We start from the raw sequence: 25928 nt of genomic DNA, 5'->3' as shown, positions 1-25928 counted from the left end.
AGATCCTCATCTGGTGTAAACTGAAGTGACACCAGTGACTTCAGTGGAATCAAGCCTATTTATATCAGCTGAGAATTTAACCCATAGGTTTTTAGTCTTTGTGAATTCAAGAATTTCCCAATCTTGATGTTTTTGGAGAGTAGCTGGTATATGGCACTGATAGTCAAATTGCGAGCTAAGCCTTCTTGCAGACCTCCTTTTTGGAAGACTTATTTGTATTTTTTTGACTGCTTTGTTTTTGCAATCCTGACAGTTGCATTGTAGATTCTGTGTCATGCACACTGTCAGAAAGGGCACCTGGATAAAGAGGAGCAATACAGCAGTGGCAAAGCTGAAGTTACTAATATGTATTTACTTATCCTTTGTACCTACTCTATATAATTCCACATGTTCATTGCATTTCCTTTATACGGAACCCCCATGATCTCTGACAAATCCACGGCTGAGCTTTCAGAAAGCTTGACGACTTCTCAACAGGAACCATTTGTATACAAACATCAGGATATCTTTGTATATGATCCTGCATTCCTTGCAAACAAACTCACAATCGAGTGAATAGGATCTGGGGTGGGGACAAGGAGGAAAGTAGGATATTGGGCCTTTACAGTATTTCAGTATGACACAATAAACCAGTAATTACTGGGTACAGCTGAGCATAGGAACCATTTGTGGTTCCCTGATTATGGGGCTGGTTTTCTATGGTTGCTCCTCCCTCTATTCATTACTCTAAATTATACCAGCCAGTAATGGCTCCTGGGGAGCATTACACTGTCCGGAGATTGCCATAGCAATCCACCAAAACTACAAAAGGAACATGGGGCAATATAGAATGGGGCAAGATCCCCCATGCACCCACAACTTATTTTGAGTTAGGTCCAATACATTTTGGGTAATCATAGCACTCATTTGAATTCTGACATCCAGTAACATGTTGTTTGGAGTAATGGAAAAAGTGTGAAGGCGTGATTCTCCATTGCCTCGTACTTTCTACCTGTGCAAACTGGTTGTGAACCACAGTCGCTGGCGTCTAATTTTCCCTGGGGGTGCTCAATCCCACTCCACACCTTACCCGAAACCCCCAATCCCACCCCCACACCATCCCTGCCACTGCCCCCCCACTCCACCTCTACCTCCAAGACCCCACCCTCACCTTGCCTCTTCCCGCCTCCGCTCCACCGCCACCCCGTCTCTTCCCTGTCTCTTTCCGCCCCCTCGTTTGAGTGTGCCCCATCCCTGCTCCTCCCCGTCCTTCCCAAGACCTCCTGCATGCCACGGAATAGCTATTCTGCATTGTTCAGGAGGTGCTGGGAGGAGGGGGAGGAGTTGATCAGCAGGGCCACTGGTGGGTGGGAATGGGGGAGAGGGAGCGGAGCTTGGCTGCTGGTGGGTGCTAAGCACCCGCTAATTTTCTCCAGGGATGGAGAACCCACGGAGTCAGCACCTATGCTGTGAACAATCTCTTCTAAAACAGAATGATAGTGTGTTACACTGTTTTACACTTGCATAGATTAAATGATTACAAAAGGTGCAAGACCACAGTGAATCAGATCTTCCGAACTGTAATTTTGATGACACTGAACCTAGAGACCTAAGGTTTGAGCCTGCAATCTTAATATAAGCAAATACAAATTTGCATGTATAAAAAACTGGAAAAAATAACTAATTGATGTATTATTTTTGTGACAGTTTCCATCAGGACCTCACCATGGCACATGGTTTGAGTGAATTGTCATCCTCTGTTTTGAAACTGTTAATATTCTTTCCAGTAGGGGAAAGGTGTGACTTGAAAGTGGTACCAGTATTGCCATCCCCACCTGTCCAAAAATCATGTGTCAAGCCACACAAAAAAACGAGGGGGTTTTGTTTGTTTGTTTGTTTGTTTGTTTGTTTGTTGTGATTTTTTTTTTTTAGTTCTGAGATTTTTAAAAAGTAAAATACATTTTGGGTTTTTTTTTCTTTGTCTTCTGTTTTCTCAGCCTTTGGGGTACACTCAACTCATATTTTTCAAGTTTTTTTCCACAACCATGAGGGCTAAAAGCTTACTTTTTAAATGAAATCTGAGAGTCTCATGTCATTGTAATCTGTTGACTCCGGGTGATGGAGCTTTAAGTAAATCAACAAATATAACGAGCCTCAAGATAAAATCACAGGAGTCGTCAAAACTGTGGTACTGGCTGTTATTGAAGATTTTATTGTTTTACATGTACATGTTGCTATGCATTTGGTAGAGAAGGCCAGGTCAAAGAAGTGTCTTATACTTGGAGCAGAAGGTGGTGAGGTTTGTGATGGTCCTTAGTTCCTGTGAGAGTTCATTCTACAATGTGGGACTGGCCCCTAAGGAAGATCTGTCATATGCACCAATGTGACCCTTTACCCTTTTTGTTGAATGTTCCATTGTACCCCAGGAGCAAAGTTATTAAGCCTGATCTTCATCCAGAAGCTTTAAAGGATCTTTTAGATATTGGTAGGGCAAGACCCTTGAGCACCTTGAGGATAAAGATTAAGATCTTGAACTTGAATCAATATCCTATGGGAAGCCACTGTAGAGAGTGGAGAACAGGCTGTATGTGCTTGTGGTAGCCAATGTTAATAAGGAGATGAATTTCAGCATTCTGTACTAGTCAGAGTTTCCTAAGGGCTAATGGCTTCATGCCCAGGTATATTGTATTGCTATACTCCAGACAGGAGATGATAAAGCCATGTATAACTGGGGCTAGGTCATCGTCTGCCAGGATGGGACAATGTCTCCTAACCAACTAGAAGGAATTGACTGACTGACTTGACAGTTGTGGGTGTTCACCTTCAACAAGGAGACTGCACCATTGTTGAAAACTCTTCATCATGCTTTCTTCTGCCCACCAGCATCACCTCTGTCTTGCTCTGATTCAGCTTCAACTAGCTGCTCTTCATCCACGAGTTGATCTCGGCCAAGCATTGGGCCATCTTGATGGTAGTGGTTTGGTTATGCATGAAGGATAGGCAGAGCTGTGTGTCATCTGCGTATTGCTTGCACACAAGCCCATGTCATCTGATCAGTTTGCCTTGAGGCTACATATTGATATTGAACAGGACCAGAGAGAGAACTGATCCTTGTGGTCAACAAGGTAGAAAATAGCTTCCAAGCATTACTCAAAATCCACATAATGGATAAAATCCTGGCTCCTTGAACTCAGTGGCAAAACTCCCAATGATGTCAATGCAGCCAAGATTTCACCTAGTATTCTTAAGTGCTTTTGTATTTGCTAATATTGACATACCTAAGACAATTCCTGGTCATGGGATACTGCTGTGCTGCCTGAGATGTGGCAGGGATCTAGAGGAAATATCTAAAATGGTTTAAGTCCTTTCTGGAAGGATCCATCCAAAGGGTAATGATGGGAAAATGCCTGTCTGCCATTGATGCCCCTTACCCCGCTCCCCCACCACCTCTTACTTGTAGAGTCCCACAAGGATAAATTCTTTCTGTGGTCATATTCTGTATCTATCTATATGCATTCATTTTCTGGGATATTTCACACCTGAAGAGGCTGCTTCATAATGGTTATTCCACCTTTGAATGGAATAATGTTTTACTCTTGAATGGGCCTTCATTTAAGATGATCTCAAGACAGGTAGCATTTGGGGGTAAAAACACATTTTGCTAAGAATACTGTGAACTAAACATTTGTGCTTTGCAGACAAGATTAGTTCCTTGCAGATAATTCACAAGTACCCATGATCTTCCCAGAATATGTGTGAGCAGGATTTTGCCATTAAGACAAATCTGAAATCTTTAACCTGGGAGATCCTCATCCTTTCTTCATCTTTGGATTCTTAACATTCAAACTCCATGTATATTTTTCTGTTAGATTCCATTGAACGTTCAATGCAAAGCTATAAATGTTGTTTATTGTTATCCCGTGAAGTTGAGCAACATATTGATCACAATACCTTCTGTGTTTTATAGCCTATCAGCTTCGAGTGTGTCAACCTCCACCAACTATACCAAATGCTGACATTTTGACTGAGGATGATGAATTTGAAATAGGTAATGTCTGTAAAAGTATGAACACTAACGTATTTCAAGGAGAGTTCAGAAATACATTTACATTTTTAAAGAAAAATATTTAAAAAGTTTTTCTTCCTTCTTGTACTTCTTGAATCCTAGTTAAGTCTCACAGGCGATACTATTGAAGGACACAGGAACTGCTTCCCAAATACCTTTTTCTAAAATGTATTTATTTGCAATGTTCTAATAAAGTCATAAAGTCTTAAAATGAATTTAAATTATAAGCATTTTTAAAAAAATAGTTTAGTGTAAAGGGTTGCAAGACACTTTAAAGAAAGATAACTATCAAATGCTGTGTTTATTATGTACAGAGTATTGTGTATATAGATCTAAATGACTGCAACTTTTAAAAATAGAGTTAATATTAATATTTTTCCCAATTCTTTGGGTTTTTGATGTCGGTGTATTTTTTAAAAATAAATTGAAAGAGGTGCTTGAACTAAATTTCCATGAGTTAGGGGAAATAAACAGAATGGAGGAAACAGGACTGCCCAACTGGACATAGTTTTGGGGCTGCCTAGGTTTTTTGTTTTGTTTTGTTTTGTTTCTACTAGTTGTTTAATATATGTATGTATGTTTGTGAACCCACAGATACAGAAGTTTCTGTTTTGAGTCTGTCCATTTTGCCTGAATAATTAGTACCATTATCATTTAATTAATACTATGACAACTACCCAATAAATTATAGAGATTTAAAAGTCTACAAACATGTGGTCTGCACAGAAAGGTAACAAAAATCAAAAGTAACAAAAATCAAAGACATAATCATGCTAATACCATGATTAGAAACAGTGATAAATGTGGTACAGTGTGCAGCAGAATGCTTATTTACCACAACAGTTCCTCTGCCTAATCAAAGCTTTTCATTCCAATGGTCATATAGCACATTATATAGGGCAGTAAGTGTACTTCATTAACCAATACTCTTTTCAAAACTAAAAATTGATGTTTAACCGTTCTCTTCTTTTTATCAAATAGGGGACATAATAAGGTACCAGTGTCATCCAGGCTTTACATTGGTTGGTAATGAAATTCTAACATGTAGATTGGGAGAAAGACTTCAGATGGATGGAGTGCCACCTTCTTGTCAAGGTTTTCTATTCTTATTAGTATTATGTATTGCTTTTATAATGTACCAGCTGAGTGGTGTTTGCAGAACTAAGCTTTGCTTTTAATTGACATATGGAGTCATACTTAAAATCTTTCCAACCCTCCCTCTGTATTTCCAGTGTTCCCAGGATGGTGAATACCTTAGAGCGTACTGTAATGAGTTTATTATTAACAATCTATGATATTTAATGAGTTTTTAGTGCTACCACTATGCAGTGCAAACTTTCAGTTACATTGTGTGAGGGTAAATTGCTTATTTCACAATTCATGCTCTAAGGTGGAAGGGGGCAGGCTAAATCAAATAAATACAAATGCACTTGTATCTCAATATTTTTTAAAGTATGTAACAATATCAAAAATTATTAGGTTGATTTAAATAAATTATACAAATAACATAGTGGTAATGAATAACACCATAAAATGTCATTGTTTTAAGTGAAACAGTCATGTAAGGAGTTTGTTTTGAATTTTATTTTGTTTTACAGCATGTTGGAGTGTATTTGGTTTCACTGCAGTGTGTAAATATCATGGAGAGTCACATCATCGCTCCATTGTTAAGTTAAAGCTAGATTGTAAACCTGACAACCATTAATTTATCCTAAATTAAGCCAATCTTTCTTATCTTTGACATACATGATGTTATTCTAAGGTAGAATATTTTGGTGACATTTGAAGGTAATTTGAGATGGCTTTTGTGGGATTTAAAAGGTTATACAAATGAGTACTTCTCCACCTTTTGTATAGTTTCCTCTAGGGTTTTGTTTTTTTCTTGTCAGTCAGGGGTATTTGGATGGGAAGGAGTTTGCTCGTCAAATATGAATAAGTGGGAACCCCACTGTAACTGCTTTGGATTGAAGACTGGTGTCTTTGAGTAGTTTTGAATGAATACTAATTTAGGTCAGATTGTGGCTGGCCCCTATGGGCTATGTGGGAGAATAAGTGTCCAGAAACCATGAAATGGACATGATATGAGAAGATGAATAGAAAAGAATAGGTTAATCCCAAAGAGCCTTCACTCTACACTTGCAAGGCTTACAAAAGGAGAAGACACAGCAGAAGTGCTTGCACTCAGAGAAAAGCACCATTGACTTACATTGACCATGAGTGAACCATCCTAGAGAATATTTCATACAGTGCACATGACTTCTCTGGAAGAAACATAATTCCTTATCAAATTCCATAAAATGGTTCAAAAATCCTACAGACATGTTTCTAGTACATTGTATAGGACTTATCTATAAGGAGTGGAGTACTGGCCTCTACAATATCTTAAGCATAGACCTTCTTCTCAGAATCCATGAGGTGGGGATGTACCCCAGTATGGTTATTCTGCCCTCTGCATCCTTGCCCAGTCCCAACAAGGGGCTTATGTGGGGCCCTGCAGTAGGGTGATTTCCAGGGCCGGATTTACACCTTACGTGCCCCTAGGCAAAGCATCTTCAGCACCTCCCTCCTCCCCTCCCCCCCGCCTACAGCTGACCTTCATGTTTTCCGTAAAAATGAAACTTTTAACCCACTTTTAACTTTTAGGCATCTCTAGAATGCCGACGCCCCTAGGCATGTGCCTACTGTGCCTAATTGGAAATCTGGCACTGGTGATTTCAACTCCTACAATCTTTCTCATTAATTTAATAATATTGGGTAAATATAATGTGGTTTATTGCTGTCTCATCAGTGCTTTAAGAGATGTGTTTAGCATCCCACACTAGCAAATATTTATGTGACAGTTTAGAGATAAAAAAGAATAACTGGCATCAGAAAATGGTGATTTATGGAAATGAGTTGGAAATATTTGGGAGCCTGATCCTGCAAGATGCTGAGCAGCTCCTGCATAGTCCCTCTACTTCAGTGGGAGTGGAGGGACCTCATTATCTAGCAGGATGTGTGAAGCATCTTGCCAGATCAGGCACATAAACACAACATTTATTTAAATTTGCATTAAATGGGGGACGTTACCATCTGGTTCTGCTTTACAGTTTTGCATTCTAACTTAGAAACAGATTTATATAATCTCTCTCCTTCTCATCAGATGTTTTGTTACCGAAGAAGCAATTTGAGTTAATTGGCATTTTTAGAAAACACTCCCAATCAAAGTATATTTTTGGAATAGTGGCAAGTTATGAATTGTGAATAAATCCACTGCTGCTAAATGTTAATGCTTTAATATGTGAAAGCTTCTTTGGTAATTCCAAAAGAGTTTCAGACTAAATGCACAATTTAGTTGTTAGACATACAATTGTTTAGATAATTAATGTTTACAACTCAGTGATAACTACAGTATTCATATTTCAGTTGCGAGTTGAAAAAGTCATACTTTTTTTTTCTTTTTTTACATTCTTAATTTAAAAGTAGAAGGGCCCATTCCTGCTCTTGAAAATATCATGCCCTCACATTTTTATACACTTGAAGAAATAAGAATCAATCTAATTTCCAAACATTTTCTTGGAAAATGTTGAGTACCCTCAACTCCTATGAACTTCAGTACGAAATGCAGATGCCCCGGGCATGCTTTCTGAAAAGGCCATTTATTTATGTGCCTATTGGTAAATATGGATTTGGCACCTAACCTAAGCCATCCTCTAAAAATTTCCTACCAAAGTCACATATACAGTCTTTGGAAGATCTCAGATAAAAACCTAGGACTCTTCACTTCATTACCCTGACTAATAAATATGCTGTCAAATATAAATACTAAATAATGTAATACGGTCTATTTTAGTCTACCTCCTGTTTTTAGCCTCAAGCAGAATCAGATAAACATAATCTCACCATTTATCAGCCTGAGAAAACACAAAAATTCAGAGGAATTAAAAAAACACTAGAATACCTATTCAGGTTGGCTGCTAGAACAACAGATAACTTACTTCTCTCATTTCTATTTTTTGTGTGGAAGTTATAAGATATACATCCCTGAGTATCAGATCTATTGGCAACTTCATATTTCCCCATCAGTTATCTCCTTTTTTATGGAACCTAAAAGCAGTATGGATAAGAGGTATAGTAACTCCTATTGCATGCAAGGATTATTTGCTATACTACACTGTTTGATTTATATACTATCATCATTTAATTATGCAGGATTTAATCACTATGTATGAGTCACCCTGAAGGAATAAACTTAATTTCTGTCACAACTGCTGCTGGTCCATGTTATACACCTGCACATGTGCAGAATTTATGTCACCTTGCAGATTTCTTTGCTTCCCCACAGAAAAATGACTTTATGATGGGGAACCAAAGGAAAGCCACAAGAGTGGTCATGTGACCCTCCCAAGTAGTATGTTTTGGATGCCCAGGGCTGCCAGCAGAGAAGTAAATCACTGTGGGGCAGGAGTGGAGAAGACCTGGCTGGTGGTTCCTAATTGATGGAGATATCCCATCTCATAGAGCTGGAAGGGACCCTGAAAGGTCATCAAGTCCAGTCCCCTGCCTTCACTAGCAGGATCAAGTACTGATTTTGCCCCAGATCCCTTAGGGGCCCCCTCAAGGATTGAACTCACAACCTTGGGTTTAGCAGGCTAATGCTCAAGCCACTGAGCTATCCCTCCTACCCTGTGCTGGGCTCAGCTGCTAGTCCCAGCCGGTCTGGGGAGTACGAGACTGCCTCTTTCCCTGCATGGCATGCGGAGCCATGTCAGACCCACCCCCAGATTTCTCCCTGGCTGTAGGAAGCTCTGCAAACTTCCTTCCCGCCACTCTTCCTGCACCCATCACAGCTCAGTTATAGGGGAGATATTATAGGGAGATACTCCTCCATCCACCAAACCCCCATGCATCCAGACCCCACTCATACCAGACCCTCCCACCGAGCTTCACCCCCCTGCACCCAGAACCCCCCATGATGAACCGCACTCCCCCTGGACCACCCCAATGAACCACCCGCATCCCCACACTACCAAGCCCCAACCAGCTGCATATGGATCCCCACCCCACTGAGCTCCCAGGATCTGGATTCCCCACTGATCGCCCCCAAACTCAGACCCCCTGCTGAGCTCTATCCCCCCCCGCACTGAGCCCCAACCACCTTCACCTGCCCTCCTGCATAGTCCCATTACCATTTAACTCAGAACCCCCCAACAAGCCCCTGTACATCCAAATTCCCCCCCACACACCTGAATCCCCCACTGAGCCACACACACCCAGACTGCTCGACACAGAACCCTCTCAACCCACACCTGAATCCCCCACACTAAGCCCCTTCACACTTGGATCCTGCCTTTCTGAGCCTGCCTGCCCACACCTGGTGCACCTGGCATGGAGGGGCAGGGCCCTGCGGTGTTTCTGGGACAGGCCTGGTCCTTGTGCTGTGTCCAGGGTTGGGTGCAGCCTCACCGCTGAGTCCATGTCCTGGGGGGAAGCTGCACATTGTTCTCCTGTGCTCCACAGTGCCATGCTGGAGCCTCCACTTTTATTTGACAAATAAAATTTGCAGAATTTTGCAGAATTTTAAAATATTGTGTGCAGAATTTTCAATTTCTTGGCGCAGAATGCCCTCAGGAGTAATGTTAGTTTCAAGTAAAATATATTGATTGAGAGCTACATAATTGCTTTTTACAAAGAAGAACATATGTTTTGTTATTAGACACTATGGTTCTGATTTTCATCTTGTGCAGATTTTTTAGCCAGTGCAATGTGTGTATAAAAGACTAATATTCTTACTTGGTTTCATTTTACATTCACTTTGCACTGATATCAATTCATACACATGATGCAGGATACTGGAGAAGCAGGCCCAACATTTAGTATTTTTAAAAATCTGTGTGGGTCACCTGAACATGTATTAGTTTTGGAAAAAATATTTTGGTTTTGCTTATAAGTTAGGGCTATCAAGCGATTAAGAAAATTAATCACAATTAATCGCGCTGTTAAACAATAATAGAATACTATTTATATAAATATTTTTGGATGTTTTCCACATTTTCAAAAATTACAACACAGAATACAAAGTGTACAATGCTCACTTTATATTTATCTTTATTATAAATATTTGCACTGTAAAAATAAAAGAAATAGTATTTTTCAATTTACTTAATTCAAGTACTGTTGTGCAATCTCTTTCTTAAACTCTTTCTGAACTTAAAAATGTAGAATTATGTACAAAAAATAACTGCATTCAAAAATAAAACAATGTAAACCTTTAAAGCCGACAAGTCCATTCAGTCCTACTTCTTGTTCTGCCAATCACATAGACAAACAAGTTTGTTTACATGTGCAGGAAATAATCCTTCCCACTTCTTATTTACAATGTCACCTGAAAGTGAGAACAGGTGTTTGCATGGCACTTTTGTAGCTGGCATTGTAAGATATTTACATGCCAGATGCGCTAAAGATTCACGTGTCCCTTCATACTTTGGCCACCATTCTAGAAGACATGCATTCATGCTGATGATGGGTTCTGCCTGATAACGACCCAAAGCAGTGTAAACCAATGCATGTTCATTTTCATCATCTGAGTCATATGCTACCAAAAGAAGATTGATTTTCTTTTTTGGTGTTTCGGGTTCTGTAGTTTCTGCATCGGAGTATTGCTCTTTTAAGACTTCTGAAAGAATATTCCACACCGTGTCCCAATCAGATTTTGGAAGGCACTTAAGATTCTTAAATCTTGAGTCAAGTGTTGTAGCTATCTTTAGAAATCTCACATTGATGCCTTCTTTGCCTTTTGTCAAATCTGCAGTGAAAGTGTTATTAAAATAAACAACATGCTGGGTAATCATCCGAGACTGCTATAACATGAAATATATGGCAGAATGTGGGTAAAACACTGAGCAAGAGACATACAGTTCTCCCCCAAGGAGTTCAGTCAAAAATTTAATTAATGCCTTATTTTTTTTAATGAGTGTCATCAGCATGGAAGCATGTCCTCTGGAATGGTGGCCAAAGCATGAAGGGGCATATGAATGTTTAGGATATCTGGCACGTAAATACCTTGCAATGCCGGCTACAAAAGTGCCATGCGAATGTCTGTTCTCACTTTCAGGTGACATTGTAAATAATAAGTGGGCAGCATTCTCTTCCATAAATGTAAACAAACTTGTTTCTCTTAGTGATTGGCTGAACAAGAAATAGGACCGAGTTGACTTGTAGGCTCTAAAGTTTTACATTGTTTTGTTTTTGAGTGCAGTTATATAACAAAAAAAAATCTACATTGATTGCAATGAAAGTTGTGCTTTCATGATAAAGATATTGCAGTATGGTACTTGTATGAGGTGAATTTAAAAATACTTTTTTTTTATCATTTTACAGTGCAAATATTTGTAATAAAAATAATATAAAGTGAGCACTGTACACTTTATATTCTGTTGTAATTGAAATTGATATATTTGAAAATGTAGAAAAACATCCAAAATATTTAATAAATTTCAATTGTTATTCTATTGTTTAATAGTGTGATTAAAACTGTGATTAATCATGATTAATTTTTTTAATCATGATTAATTTTTTTGAGTTAATTGAGTGAGTTAACTGCGATTAATCAACAGCCCTACTATAAATATATTGGTTGCAATAAATATACAGGTGTCAGTAAAATGCTACATTAGGAGGCAATCTAGGTGAAAAATCAGATAGAGTTTGTGTAGAAACTGAATAAGAGCCTCAGATTTGGTTACCAAAATTTAACATTTGGTTATTTGTTTTAAAATTTGTTTTTGTTTTAAAGTTTTTTATTGTAGTGCTCCAGTCTCCTCCACGTGGATTCATTTTCAGTCAGACAGGTAGACAGCTCAACAGTGTGGTTCGCTGAGCTTCTGATCGATGTTTTAGGCTTGTTTGGGAAAAAATGGTTTGCACTTATGTGTGGTCGGGGGGGGAGGGGAGGGGAAGGAATGAGGCAGCAAGGATACCGAACCACCCGGCTTGCCTCACGATGGCAGAGAGTCACAGTTCCTCTCAGGGACCCCCGTATCTTCTCCCTCACACAGAATGTGCAGCACCAGCATATTTGGTTCTGTGAATATGACCCCTGCCTAAGGAGATTGCAGTGTGTGCTGAGTGTGCAGGAGCCAACCAGCTCTTACCTGCTGTCATAGGTGGTGGGTGAAGCTGCCGCTTGGGGAGGCTAGTTCCCCAGCCCATCTCTTCTTCCTTTGGCCCCACCCATACTCCACCCCTGCTCTGCCCCAGGCCCCACCCCCATTCTGCCCAACCCCCACCCCTCCCCATTGTTTCCTTCCTCTCTTCCCTCCCCCTGCCTGCTCACCCCCTGCCAGCCAAATCCCTGAACCCAAATGAAGCAAATGACATTAGAAAGAAATTGCAGAAGAGTGGCTTTCTCAAATGAAAATGGAGCATGTTTTCCACTGCATGCCAGAAGGTGAAGACTGGACATGCAGAAGGTACCTAATTAAAAGCACTAAATTTAGGAATAAAAAATGTCAGTCACAGGTATTTTGATATACCCTGAAGTTTGTCAGAGATTTATTTGCAAAAACTTTCTAGTAAGGGCAAGTCAGCTGTCCTGATGAATAGAACATTAAATATTATGGAATACATGATGCAGCTCTTCTCCATTTTACATTTTCTTAATCAGTATTTCTAAGCTGATTTTATATTTTAAATGTACTATTAAGCCTTCATAAAGTAATCATTCCAGAATACTGCATATTTAACTCACTGAAGCAAAGACATTATTTTAAATTAATCAGTCACAGAGGTTTAGTGTGTTCATAACAATGTTCATTGCTTTTAGAAAAAGGGAACACTAATTTACTGTCTATACTCATTCATAAGCCGAATATTTTTGTTAAAAAAGTGACGTATCAAAGAGCGGGGGTCGGCTTATAAACGGGTCTACATCAAAATTTGATGATTTAAAACTCTATGGAATCATTGAATTGAATATCTAATACGCGGGCCGCCAGAGTAAGATTTGTTTACCTGCCACGTCCGCAGGTTCGGCCGATCATGGCTCCCACTGGCCGCGGTTCGCCGCTCCAGGCAAATGGGGATGGCAGGAAGCGGCGGCCAGCACATCCCTCAGCCCACGCCATTTCTTGCAGTTCCCATTGGCTGGGAACAACGAACTGCGGCCACAGGGAGCTGAGGGGCTCCATGGCTGCAGACGCTCCAAGTAAACAAAACGTCCCGACCCACCAGTGGCTTACTCTGATGGGCCGGGAGCCAAAGTTTTCCAACCCCTGAAATATAGGGTCGGCTTATGAAAGGGTCATACAGTTTTTGCTATTTTTACCTATCAATTTTGGGTGGTCGGCTTATAAATGAACGGGCTAATGAACAAGTATATACGGTACTTTGTGTGATCTCCATAACAACAGACATGTTTATGAAATTTCACCGACTTTAAAAAATATGTTTCCAAAGATTTTAGACATAACAAAGGATTTTATATCTTACTAAGGTACTGACTTTGCTGGAGGGTTCTCTTAAAACTAGTTCATCAAATAGTCAGAAGTAAAGAACGGGAAACTCGTTTGTCTAGCTATCTGGAAGGAAAGGGGTGTTTTCCCTTTAAGGGCTAGCCACTCTTCAACAGGGGGATGAAGGGAGAAAGGGATAGACAGAAAGGACAGGAAGACTTTGGAAGCAAGTTTTTTGTACTATAGTAATTAAAATTAAAATGTGTATTTTAGATAAGAGTGGTCTTTTGAAGGATTTGTTTAAAAAACTATATGTCTGAAGATCCAAGCACTACAGTAATGCACAACTGTTTTTGTCAGTAAATTCAGAAACTGACAGTATATACCTAGGGGTTGGCAAATGCCTGTTAAATGGCTTCATTACTGCTTGAATGGCTCTTTAACAGTTTCAGTGTTGTGCTAATAGGTCTGGCAGGCTGGAAGCCTTTTTCACTTTTAAGTTACTAGATCCCCTCCAGAGTAAGAGTCAACAGGCTGCAGCAGCTAGCTGTGGGAGCCTGCAGGAAGGGTCAGAACAGGGATAGGAAGAGGCGGGTGGGTGGACACTAAGACCCAGGGGTGCCCCAGATTTTCTGGTGTCCTATACAGCCGTGTATGCTGCCTATGCCTAAGGACAGCTCTGGATGTAATGTCATCATTGTCTACTATACTGGTCAATGCAGTATTGTTGTAGCCCTATTGGTCCCAGGATATTACAGAGACAAGGTGGGTGAGGTAATATCTTTTACTTGACTCAACTTCTTTTGGTGAGAGAGAGAGAAGCTTTCGAGGTTATACAGAGCTCTTCTTCAGGTCTGGGAAACTAACTTAAAGTGTCACTGCTAAATACAAAGTTTGCACAGATTGTTTTGAACAAGTAGTTAACGCATATTTCAAGGGATCATTCAGGTGAAGTGGCCTATTAACATCCCTCCAGTCATAGGGAGGAAAGGAAGGGGGTGAGTGGGAAACAGCTGGTGAGGGGTTGTTAGTGGATTACAGATTGTTGTAAGGAGCCATACATCCAGTATCTCTATTAAGTACATGATTTGTAGTGTCTAGAAAAGTTATGAATTTAAGGTTCCAGATTCGTCTTTTGAAAGTGTCATGCAGGTTTCCTTTTAGGATGAGGACTGATAGGTCATGTATAGAGTGATTGCTTTGTGAAAAGTGTTCATACATGGATGATATGGTGCTTTTGTCTTTTACCAATTTCTTGTGAATGTTCATCGAGAGCGTCATGATTGTATAGTTCCACCCACATAATTGGTATTGGGGCATTTAATGCACTGGATGCGGTACATCACAGTGCGGCTGGCCTTGGGGCTGCCCCAACAGCGACCAGTGTGGCTGGCCCCTGGACCGCCCCAGCTGCTGGAGCGGCCCTGGGGTCTGCCACACTGGCTGCTGCAGCTTTGGAAGTCATGAAAGTCCTGGAAAGTCACGGAATCCGTGGTTGATGTATTGGGGAGGTTGGTGTATTGGGGAGCCATCCTAGTACCCATGGCTGTTCTCATGGTTTGGACAAAGTGTTTGTTACTGAATGTAAAATTGTTATGGATGAGGATGAATAAGTTTTGCAATGTGTTTGGTCTGGATATTTGAGAGTAATCCATTGTCTTGTAAATATTTGAAACGGAGCTAGTCCATCATTGTGAGGGATGTTGGTGTATAGAGAAGGTGATATTTCTGGTGGCAAGGATGGTGTTCTGAGGGAGGCTGTTGATGTTGCAGTTTGTGGAGGAAGTTGTTTGTGTCCTGGAGGAAGCTGGCCCTTTGGTGCGTGGTTTGAGGATGGTTTCTATGAGCCCGATATTCCTTCAGTAAATCAGGGGTTCTCAAACGCGGGGTTGTGACCCCTCAGGGGGTCGTGAGGTTATTACATTGGGCTGCGAGCTGTCAGCCTCCATCCCCAAACCCTGCTTCGCCTCCAGCATTTATATTAGTGTTTAATTTATAAGGGGCGGAGGTCGTACTCAGAGGCTTGCTGTGTGAAAGGGGCCACCAATACAAAAGCTGGAGAACCGCTGAGTAAGACTGGCCAGATATGATCTGCCTAAGAGGTGTGTGTTTTCCTCTAATATGCATCAATTGGAGTAGTATTTCCCAATCTTTCCCCCCCTTCTCTTAGATCAGTAAATGTACACTGGCCTACACTGGCTCATATATATACATATCATCTTCCTCTGCTTCACTGATGTATTATCCTCAGCCTACCCTTCTCCATTTCCTTTCTCCTTCTCAGCTGTTGGCCTGAGAGCCAGGAGGCCCAGGTTCTATTCCTGACTCTGCCACTGACTTGTATGACTTTATGTAAAACTCTTAAGCCACAGTTTTCAAATGTGACTGCCAAAGCTTAGGTACCTAAATTCACACATGGTCACCTAAATAAGTGGCCTGATTTTCAGTGATGCTGAGCATCCGCAGCTCCCATTTACTTCATTGGGAATTGTGTTCACTGGGCCTCTTTTATTTAGGTGCCTTAGTATGAATTTAAGTGCCAAACTTTTTTTTAAGCATCCTGTTAACAGCCCTCAGATGTGTGTGATCTGTAGGTCATTGACTCTTATACCATGAAGAAGAAAGAGGCAGAAGAAAAGGAAAAAAAATGGGTACATTAAAAATATAAAGGGAAAAAACATAGATTCACTGACAAAAACGGTTAACTCAGAGTTACGGTTGCCTGGAGGTTAATGCAAATTCATAATATCTATCTTCTTTTCCTTGGCTGACTTCAAGAACAGAGCTGACAGCAGTGGAGAACTTGAGACTTTCAGGCTGCATTTCTTTAAATTTTTTCTGCAGTTGACTGACATTCATTCATCCAGGAAGCAACCTGTCTTTGAGTAAGAAGGGAGGAAAATTCAGAATTTTTGGAACTTGAGAGTTTTCCCCACTGGAACCAAATGCACATTTAAATATCACTAGTGTACACATCTTTTAAGAAGATAAAAACTGTGACTTAAGGGGATAGATGATTATGTATGCATAATGAATCCATCTCATGGCATCTTTATCAGATATATATTTATTAGGGACAGGAGGATAATGTGGTTTAACAAAACCTCTGTTCTGTTATTGATACCATTTAAGTAAATGGCAGAACTTATTTTAACTTTCCCTCCTTAATTTTAAACCCTGTTTCATAAGGAGGGGCTTGTTGCATGGACTCATTATCCTCATTTGAAGGATTTCTTGATTGCCAGTCTTAGGTCTCACCCAGTAGAAAATACTTCTTCTCTACATTTCCACTTGGTAGTGGACATTTAAGAGAGACATTTAAGCTTAGAAGTGGCACTATGTGATATATGAGGTCTATAAAGTGGCATGACAGTGATTTCAAGTCATTCTTACAGCAGGTAGAGGCAATGAGAAATCTAGGAATAGTAACATTGGACAAAGTTAAATGTAAGACCAAATACCAGAAACAATGTATTTTGCCATACTGGATGTATGAGTATGGTATATGCTCTCCAAAACAAACATTTTTAAAATTAATAACTATATGCTTCTAATAAACTAATAGAGTGATTTATTGCTATTTACAGCCTAATAATCGGAGACCACAACTGATTCCTTAAACTTGGTTCACATGAGATTTTATCTTCCATCATCATTATTATTATTTAAGGAAAGGAATAAAAGCTGTGGTTTACTATCTGAACAATTCAGCCTGGCTCACTTAATGTGCAGTCTGAAAGAACAAAGGGTCTCCAGATAATGTAAGGAGAGTAAAACCCATTAGTCAGTGATTTCTCAGCCTTAGTGTGTTTATTTTCCGTAACATAATTTATTGTAGGAAATGCTGGCTAACACAAACTTTGTCTACTATCCCTTAATTAAGTGTTCTTGTTCCATATTCATAGAAATAAAGTGAGTAATGCAGCTCTTTTCTTTAACTTAGAAAAAATGTAAGTCATACAAAATTATATGTATAATGGTAATTAGAGTTTTTGAAATAATCTCTATGTTTCATAGTGCTCTGCCCAGCCAATGAAATGCGTCTGGATTCAACAGGAGTCATACTGAGCCCAGGCTACCCTGACAGCTACCCAAACCTCCAAATGTGCGCTTGGACCATTACTGTGGAAAAGGGTTATAATATCAGCATGTTCTTTGAATTCTTCCAGACAGAAAAGGAATTTGATATACTTGAGGTGTTTGATGGTAACTACAGGATATACAACTTTGTATGCTTTTATATTTATGCCTTGTCACCCCTGCCCCACTCCCTGCCACTTAGACATATAATAGAAATACTCTTTTTTGTCTAAATAAGTCATTACTTGAGTTTGTTAGTATAAGTAGTGACATTAGATTGCATTGCTTTTCCAGATTGTATTGCATTACTAATCAGTATGACTGTGTGTGTGTATATATATATATTTAATTATCTTTTATGATCTATTCAATAATACGTAGCATGTGGTTAATGTAAATTCCACTGTTAAATCTATTTCATTTACCATTACTCAAGGAACATTTTGTACATGTTTAATTTTAATCTTTATATTTTCATTTTTTTCTCCTCCTGTATCAAGGACCAAATAGTCATAGCCCATTGCTTATTTCCCTAAGTGGGGATTTCTCATCCTCTTTAAATATATCCAGTAATGGCCATGAAGTGTTTCTCCGGTGGTCAGCAGATCACGGCACCAACAAAAGAGGTTTCAGGATAAGATACATAGGTATGTAAATAAAATGTGTCCTTTTCTATCTGCTTAAAACTTCAATATGGAATGTATGGAATGTATTTATGTATGTACAAGGATAATGTGAGCTACTTTATTAGACACTAAGCCTCTAAAACTGAAAAGAAAATCAGATCTCTTTTATATTTGAACCAGATAACTGATTCTGTATAAAATATCTTTATAAAATATGTCTTATTTAGAATGGTATGACAAATACTCAACATAAAGAATTAATTAATTCCTGCTGCTCAGAATAGAAAACTGGTTGAAACCTAGGGTCAAGTATTGCATTAGAGCTGCATACAACTCCATTCAACTGCCAACCAAGTGCTGCACAATGCCTTAAAATATTGTGGGGAAAGGGGAACAACTGTGAACTTGCCTATATATGATGGTCAGACCCCAAATATGGTAACTATTGCTACCACTTTCTGATAAGTAAGTATCAAATTGGTTGAACCCAGTTTGATGTTCTCCGTCCCTGAGTTTTTCATCCTCCTCTACAGCACAGAGGCTGTAAGACCGAGGTTGGGACTGTTCTACTGTGTCCTGTAAAATCTCCTCCATGTACCTCTGTCTCCCTTAGCTCCTCCAGTTCAGCCACTCTGGTCTCCAAAGCCTGTACACAGTCTTTCAGGGCCAGGAGGTCCTGGCACCGAATGCACACATACACCACATACCCATAGGGTAGGTAATCATACATGCTTCATTGAATGCAATAAATTGGATAGCCCCCACTCTGTTGCTGGACTTCTACCTGCATTCTCATTTTAGTCCTGAAGCTCTTTCCTCTGTTGTATTGTTTTTTATTGGGAGAGGGGTGTTTATTGCCTTAAGTTTAAAGAATGTTAAGTGTATTTAGTCCCCCTCCCCCATATTTCCCCTCTAAACTCCCTCGCAAAACTCTTGTTAGCTGCCACTGTACTCTAGCTCCTCTGGTTGCTTAGGAGTGGGCTTGGTCTTCTTGAGTAGCCAGCCCTCAAGTTAAGGGTTGATGGGTGCTAAAGGTCATAGGGATCAAAGCATCGTTAAGAAGCTCTTAACCTTGCCTAACATTCTGCTATGCACTGCACACGGTCCCCCAAACAAAACAAGCTCAGTCTTGAAGCTAGTTAGGTTTGTTGCCTCCACTGCTCCCCTTGGAAGGCTGTTCCAGAATTTCACTCCTTTGATGGTTAGAAACCTTTGTCTAATTTCAAGCCTAAACTTGATGACCAGTGTTTGTTCTTGTGTCCACATAGTCAACTCATCTCCCTGCCTGGTATTAATCCCTCTGCTGTATTTAGAGAGAGCAATCATATCTCCCCTCAACACTCTTTTGGTTAGGCTAAACAAGCCAAGCTCTTTGAGTCTCCTCTCATAAGGTAAACGAAGCAAATGAAAAATGTATAAGAATGATATACAACTCCCACTGGAAGTTAACCACCTAAATAGATTTAAGAATCTGGGCCAACATCCTATCAGATTATTAAAACCTTATTTCTAACCTTATTATCTCCACTCACACTTATAAAGATCTGTAGAGATGCTTTCCCTATCTTCAACATTTTGCATGTCCTCTAGGATTTCTGGGGAATTTCAAAGAGAGAAAAATGCAGCTGCAAAGTAACTGATGCTGGTTAATTGGGGCACTCAGAAGTACAATTAAGATTGTGGTACTGTAATTTTTAATAATTCACTTTTAGTTCATACATGGTTGACATTTGTAGAAATAATTTTTGTTGTGAACAAAAAAAATACAATAATCTGAAAAAGGAAATCCTTGGCCGATAGACTTGTTGGTTTTGATTTATTAAGGGCATTTTTCATAGTAGTAAATATTAAAGCAATTTAGTTTCTTTAAGCTATCATGGAACAAAAATACTTTGTTGTACCTTGTTCAGCAGAGAAGTTGTTATAATAATAGTTGTGCTGATGCGTCTTGATTTCACATTTGCCATCTGGGAACCAAATCCTGAAGTCCTTATTAGGCCTTATTCTGCCACTTTTACTTTCTGAATAACGCACTACTGAATCTAGATAAGGGTGCCAGAATCACTATCGTAATGTCTTTTCTCAGTCCTTACACAGGCAAATTCTCAAAGAATTCAGGTAGCGTTAGTGTGGAAACTGAATAAAACCCTCAGATTTGGCTACCGAACATTAACAGAGGGGGAAACATTGTTTTGTTTTGTTTTTTGTTTTTCCCAAAGCTCTTTATTGTAGTACTCCTGAGTCCCCTCCACATGGATTCATTGTCAGTCAGACAGGTGGACAGCTCAACAGTATGGTTCGCTGGGCTTGTGATCGAGGATTTAGGCTTGTTGGGAAAAGTACCGCTGTATGCAGGAAATCTCCATATGGATATCATGCATGGGATGCACCAGTCCCAGCTTGTCAAGGTAAATATGTTTAATCACAGATTAAGTGACATATTTTAGCAGACTATTTTCTCCTCTTCTGATTTAGGCCATCAGTTTTTCTGATTTAAATAAATAAAATAAATTTGTTTAATTTTCATTCATGGGAACCAAAATCTTCCTGCCAGTTCAACCCTACAAACAAAACTAATAAATCAAATATTGTAACAGAATCTACTAAGGTTAGCAACTATTGATTATATGACTTTGGAAGTCATTTTGTATCACATTTTGTGTAGTTGTGAGCAAACTGACCTAGATAAAATGTAATCTCACCTGAATCTTCACTTAAAACTGAAGCCAACTTTATGTATGTATGCATGCATATATTTATGCATGTATTTATTTATTTATTTTTGGATGGTCAGAAAAGTTCTCTCAATTTATATTGTTGGTTTATTTTTCATTTCTACATTTCTCAGTGTTATATGTTTCTATTAGGATTAATATTAGAAGGGCCAAATAACTATTCCATATTTATTCATGATCCACCAACTATAACGATCCCGAAAGTACTAGAATACATGAGATTTCTAATGAAAAGTAAATGTTGTTTTTTTTAAAGAAAACTATCTGATGATTTTGATGTCTACCTTAATATTTTGAGCCTCAGATTGATTTTTAAACTTAATCATTTGGGACAGAACTCTTCAAATTAACATTATATTTAGCATCTCCTGTCTTTAGAATTGCATGCCAAGGTACTGTATGATTCCTTAATAATTAAATAGAAATGACTGTGTGGTTAACAGTTTGGTTTACAACATATATTTTCTTAAGAAGAATGCTATTGTGTTAGTAACATATATCTTATTGAATAGTAAACTATTAGGAATATTCATGAAACATGAAATGTGCTGTCTACACTTTGTTTCCTTTAAAAACAAGGAATTCATATTATTCTGTTGTATAAACTTGGACAAAATGATCATTCTATTTTACTATTCATGCAAGGTTCTCAGACCTTATTAATCACACAAGTACAGAAGCGGCAGACCTTCATTAGGGATGTGCCAACCAAATACTTTAGCTGCTTATATGTATGCAGACACTATGTTCCTGCTGACCTATGGAGAGAAGTGAAATTGAAGTTTGTTTCATGTTAATTTTCCACAAGTAGTTTTGGGGAGCTAAACCTTTCAACTGAATTTTTTTTAAACATAAGAGTTCTGTATCTGTATTATGCAAACACCATGTCAAAAGCTGTGATTGCTCACTGTCTATTAAAATATTAAAAGCATGAATGTTTTCTAAATGTTCAAGTGCTCAGAAATGAAGTGCAGGTGTTACATGTGCAGTGTTATATTCTTTTAACCTTCCTGATTGTCAGGGGATAAAAATGTATGAGGAGTATCTTCATGAGAGCTAGTCATGGATCTTGATCAGATTTTTAACTACATATCTCAAATAAGTAACTTTGTGTTAAGAAAATAGTTAAATCTATTAAATGGAAATACTAGTTGATTTTAGTAACTATATGTTTTAAATAGTTTATTAACGGAAGTTGTTGCATAATTGGTAACTAGTTGTAAAGAACTAGTTGAAAAAAAAATATTTATTAATTGCTTGGTATTCATTCATTGCACCCACTGATGATGATTTCTAAAATTTAATAAGATGTTTATGTTAATTACATGCCAATTAATTATAACTAAGCATTTAATGAAGGTTAACTATAATTCAAATTATGGACTTGATTTGCCCCTTGGTTATATCTGCTTCCATCATGTCCCTGTTTGTAGAAGGTGGTTGCAGCAGTGTTATGTGCCTGTAACTCACACTCTATCAGAGAGTTTACATCCTGCCCATGCTGCTCTAAAGGTAGTTGTTGCTGGTTAGGCTTTGGTCAGAGCACCAAGAAGATGAACTGATTTAGTGCAATTCCTGGACATGGCCTCAACTAGGGGTGAACCCTTGCTGGTATAGGGTTGATCCCATTTACTCTAGTGAATTTGTAACTTCTGGCAATAATGGCCCATAGATAACAAACACAGTCAATAAACTTCTCTAATGTTCTTTGATAATTGGTATTTACTTGGAGCAAGATTATGCATTTCACACTGTTCTATGGAGTGGCAGCACTACCCTAACAACAGTAGCTGCAGCTTCTCTGCCTAATGGATCATGTTTTTTCAGAGCTCTCTGGCACTCAGAAAGAGTACAGACAGTCCTGCTATCCTCTTAAGGATGTGCAGCATGTGCCTACCTCCACGGACAGCCAGCTGTGCTGGTTCGTGAGGATGGATGATAAGTTCATGGCCCTGTCTCTTGCCCTACCTTCTCTTCCATTTATAGGGTGCCTAGCAGAGCTAGTCTCACTCAATTCTTGTATTCATCCGAATTTAGGAACTACAATGAAGATCAGTAACTGCACACAGACAGAAAGTGGACTGGGAGCCCTTCTATGCACAGCCCTTCTTGAATACCAGTGCAGGAGCCAGAACAGATAGTCACCCTTATGCTATCCTGTCTAAGGCAATGCAGCTCATGCAGCTTTATTGTACACTGCTACATACCTCCTATTCCACATTAATTCTAATCAGCTCTTGAGTGGAGATTGTCATTCAAGTAAAATTGTGACAAATTATAACAACAACTTGTTTGTGTAAACATCTACTGAGAATCAGGATTATGCAGCCAAACATATCACTTATGACACAAGTGGCATATGAATCCAAATTTCCAGAACAGTTTCACAATTCTTTATTGTGGTTCTTCATTACCCTCTTCCATTGTTACCAATACTCTGTCCACATCTACTCAGATATTTTTACTTTCCACAAAATCTATGCACAACAGATGATTTAAATTTATGTCTTCTCTAGACACACCTTCATTTTGTAGGTGTGCAATAGTTGAGACATTACTTTAGCATTTTGTCTTGTGGGTAATTAAATGTGTCCCAGTAGTCTTAGTAGTCCTTTCAGTAGTGTTTTTGTGAAGAATATGACACACTATGATACTAGGTAAAGAGGGATATAGTTCTCAATGTCCTTAATCTTCACTTGTCTGTGAAAAAATAGCTCTGGGTCCAATGTTCTAAATAGATGATACCACCCTATTCTTCACATCACTTCATAATGTGTCATTATGTTTCGGAATCCAGACAAACAATTGTTAACATTAGAGTAAACATTTTTTTCTTTATTTTTGTACCGTGTTTATAATTAAAATATGTCCACTTGATAGAAAAGACCCAGTGTAGCAGCAATGGATTAAAAAATTAGCCCTACCTCAAACTGAAAAGTGAAGCATTTAACTGAATCCCTGCTTTGAAGCTAATATGAAAACATTCTTCCTCTGGCCTGAAGAGAAGCAGACGAATCCTGTCTTAGACATTAAGCTTATTATAAATTTCTGGCAAATAAATGATGTGCATTTGTAAAGTACACTACAGAAATCACAATGTGAAATGATTGTCTGAGTGCCTGGCCCAATTTTTAGTGACACAAATCCTCTGCATCCTGTATAAATCAGTAAAGATTCCTACAGTTTACTAAAACCCATAATAATAAAGCTTTGAAAGAGCAAGCAGGACTACCATGGCCTTTTGGAATACAATTATTATCTTGCTTCAAGTGTAAAAATGTGTGTGTTTACAAGAAATCATAGATCCTCAACTTCTTCAGAGTTTTTTTTTTTTTTTCTTAAATAGTTTTTTTCACTCGGTTATTGATTACATTTCTTGAATGTTAGACACTTTATACCAACATTACTTGATGTTTAGCTTTATTTATTTATTTAGCTATTTATCTCATTGATAAATGTTGCTTTGCACAGACCTCTCCACAAATCAATATTATTGTTAATTTGCATAATTTCTTGTGCTGGTGTCGGGCACGATGCCTTGGGGCTGAAATCTAGAGAAAATGTGTTGAGCAAACAAAGCAAATGACATAAAAGAATATCTAGCAGAATCCCCTAACTTCTCAATGTAATACCTTGTCATGTCTGCAGTGACTGGTATGCTAAAGATGCAAAACCATAAAAGTTTTTAGCACCTGCATGGGAAGAAGTGTCTTATTACACTGATTCCTCCATATTGTTAAGATCAGCATTTACAAAGTCCATAGTTCGCAATGAGGTTTGCTTGTTTGATCATGTTTTTTTTTTATTCACTGATTCTCAAAATACAATAAGCCAACATGGGTCTTCCAGTCATTAGTGCAAATTAGTGAGGTTTTATTGTAGCATATGTGTTTGAAATAATAAGAAATCACCAAACATAAGGAAGTTTTAATGGCTGAGAGTCAAGTCAAGTATTTTGAACATCCTAAACTATTTTTACACCAGTAGTCATCACATCTGAGAAATCAGTCACTCTTGGAAGAACACTACTGTTTCTGAAATTGTGACGACACGGGATTGATCAGCACTGATCAGTAAAGGATTACCATCATTCTAAAAGTTCCACTTTTAGGGCCCGATTGTGCCACCTAGCTACTGCCCTCAACTGGGGGGTGAAAACAAAGCTGCACTGCTCCTGGAGCAACTCCGGAAGGAATTATGCACCAGGAAGCACAGTCCCTTGCAGAGCTCTGAGCAGCACATCACCCCTCTTCTCTAAACCCCGCACTCACTGGCTCTCAGTTTTGTTCTAGTGCCCATTCAAGACTTTGGTATGGCTCTTCAGAACCACCAATAGATAGCTTCACCAGACATCCTCTCTATCCATGATCAGACAATACAGTTATTCCCCCTCTGAGACAATACAGCTAACAAATCCCAAGACATAGCACATGAAAGCCAGAGATAAACAAGTCTCAATCAAGAGGGGTTGATTGTTCAATGATCCATTAGAGTATATTAGACTAAGCCAAAGTTTCAACAATTGTGGAGCTAGCTACACTACCTACTTTTTTTCCTAAATCATTCCACTATAGCTACTGTTCATACAAATAAACAAAAAACCTACCACCACTTCCTGGAACTTGGAAAGGGTAAAAGGAAACTAATGTCCACTTTGGACATCATCATGCAGATCCTATTCACCTCATTGAATGCTTAGATGCTATGGTAAGAAGCACTTCAGAAAACTTCAGGTATTCCTATTTGACAATTATTCTACAGTAATGGTGTATTCATCAAAATGGTAACGTACATTTTACAAGATGAGCAGCATTATTTAGATGCAATGAAACATCTGCCATTTCAAGTCTGTCACCGGTTTCAGTAAGTACAGTTCTATCAGTAACGTTGTGTGTTAAATTGATGGGGTTATTTCAAGGGGAAACTACTACATCAACATCAGGTTTGTGTGTGACACTTTATTAAAACTCAGAAAGACAGGAATTAGCCTCTTGAGACTCAAAGGTAGTTA

General features: G+C 38.8%; 1 protein-coding gene across 1 annotated transcript in view; it reads left to right on the top strand.

Moving 5' to 3' along the window:
* Window positions 1-25928, top strand: part of CSMD3 (CUB and Sushi multiple domains 3) — a 1099171-nt gene that overhangs the window by 950020 nt on the left and 123223 nt on the right. The window contains exons 47-51 of the mRNA XM_026659890.1: window positions 3947-4027; window positions 5027-5140; window positions 17494-17682; window positions 18057-18203; window positions 20402-20590. Of these exons, the coding sequence (XP_026515675.1) occupies window positions 3947-4027; window positions 5027-5140; window positions 17494-17682; window positions 18057-18203; window positions 20402-20590 (720 nt within the window). The remainder of the gene's footprint in view (window positions 1-3946; window positions 4028-5026; window positions 5141-17493; window positions 17683-18056; window positions 18204-20401; window positions 20591-25928) is intronic.

The sequence above is a fragment of the Terrapene carolina genome, unplaced genomic scaffold, assembly GCF_002925995.2.
Source record: "Terrapene carolina triunguis isolate 2854851 unplaced genomic scaffold, T_m_triunguis-2.0 Scaffold58, whole genome shotgun sequence".
NCBI lineage: Eukaryota > Metazoa > Chordata > Testudines > Emydidae > Terrapene > Terrapene triunguis.
Note: the sequence above shows the minus strand (reverse complement) of the source record. Positions and strands in the feature narration are given on the sequence as shown.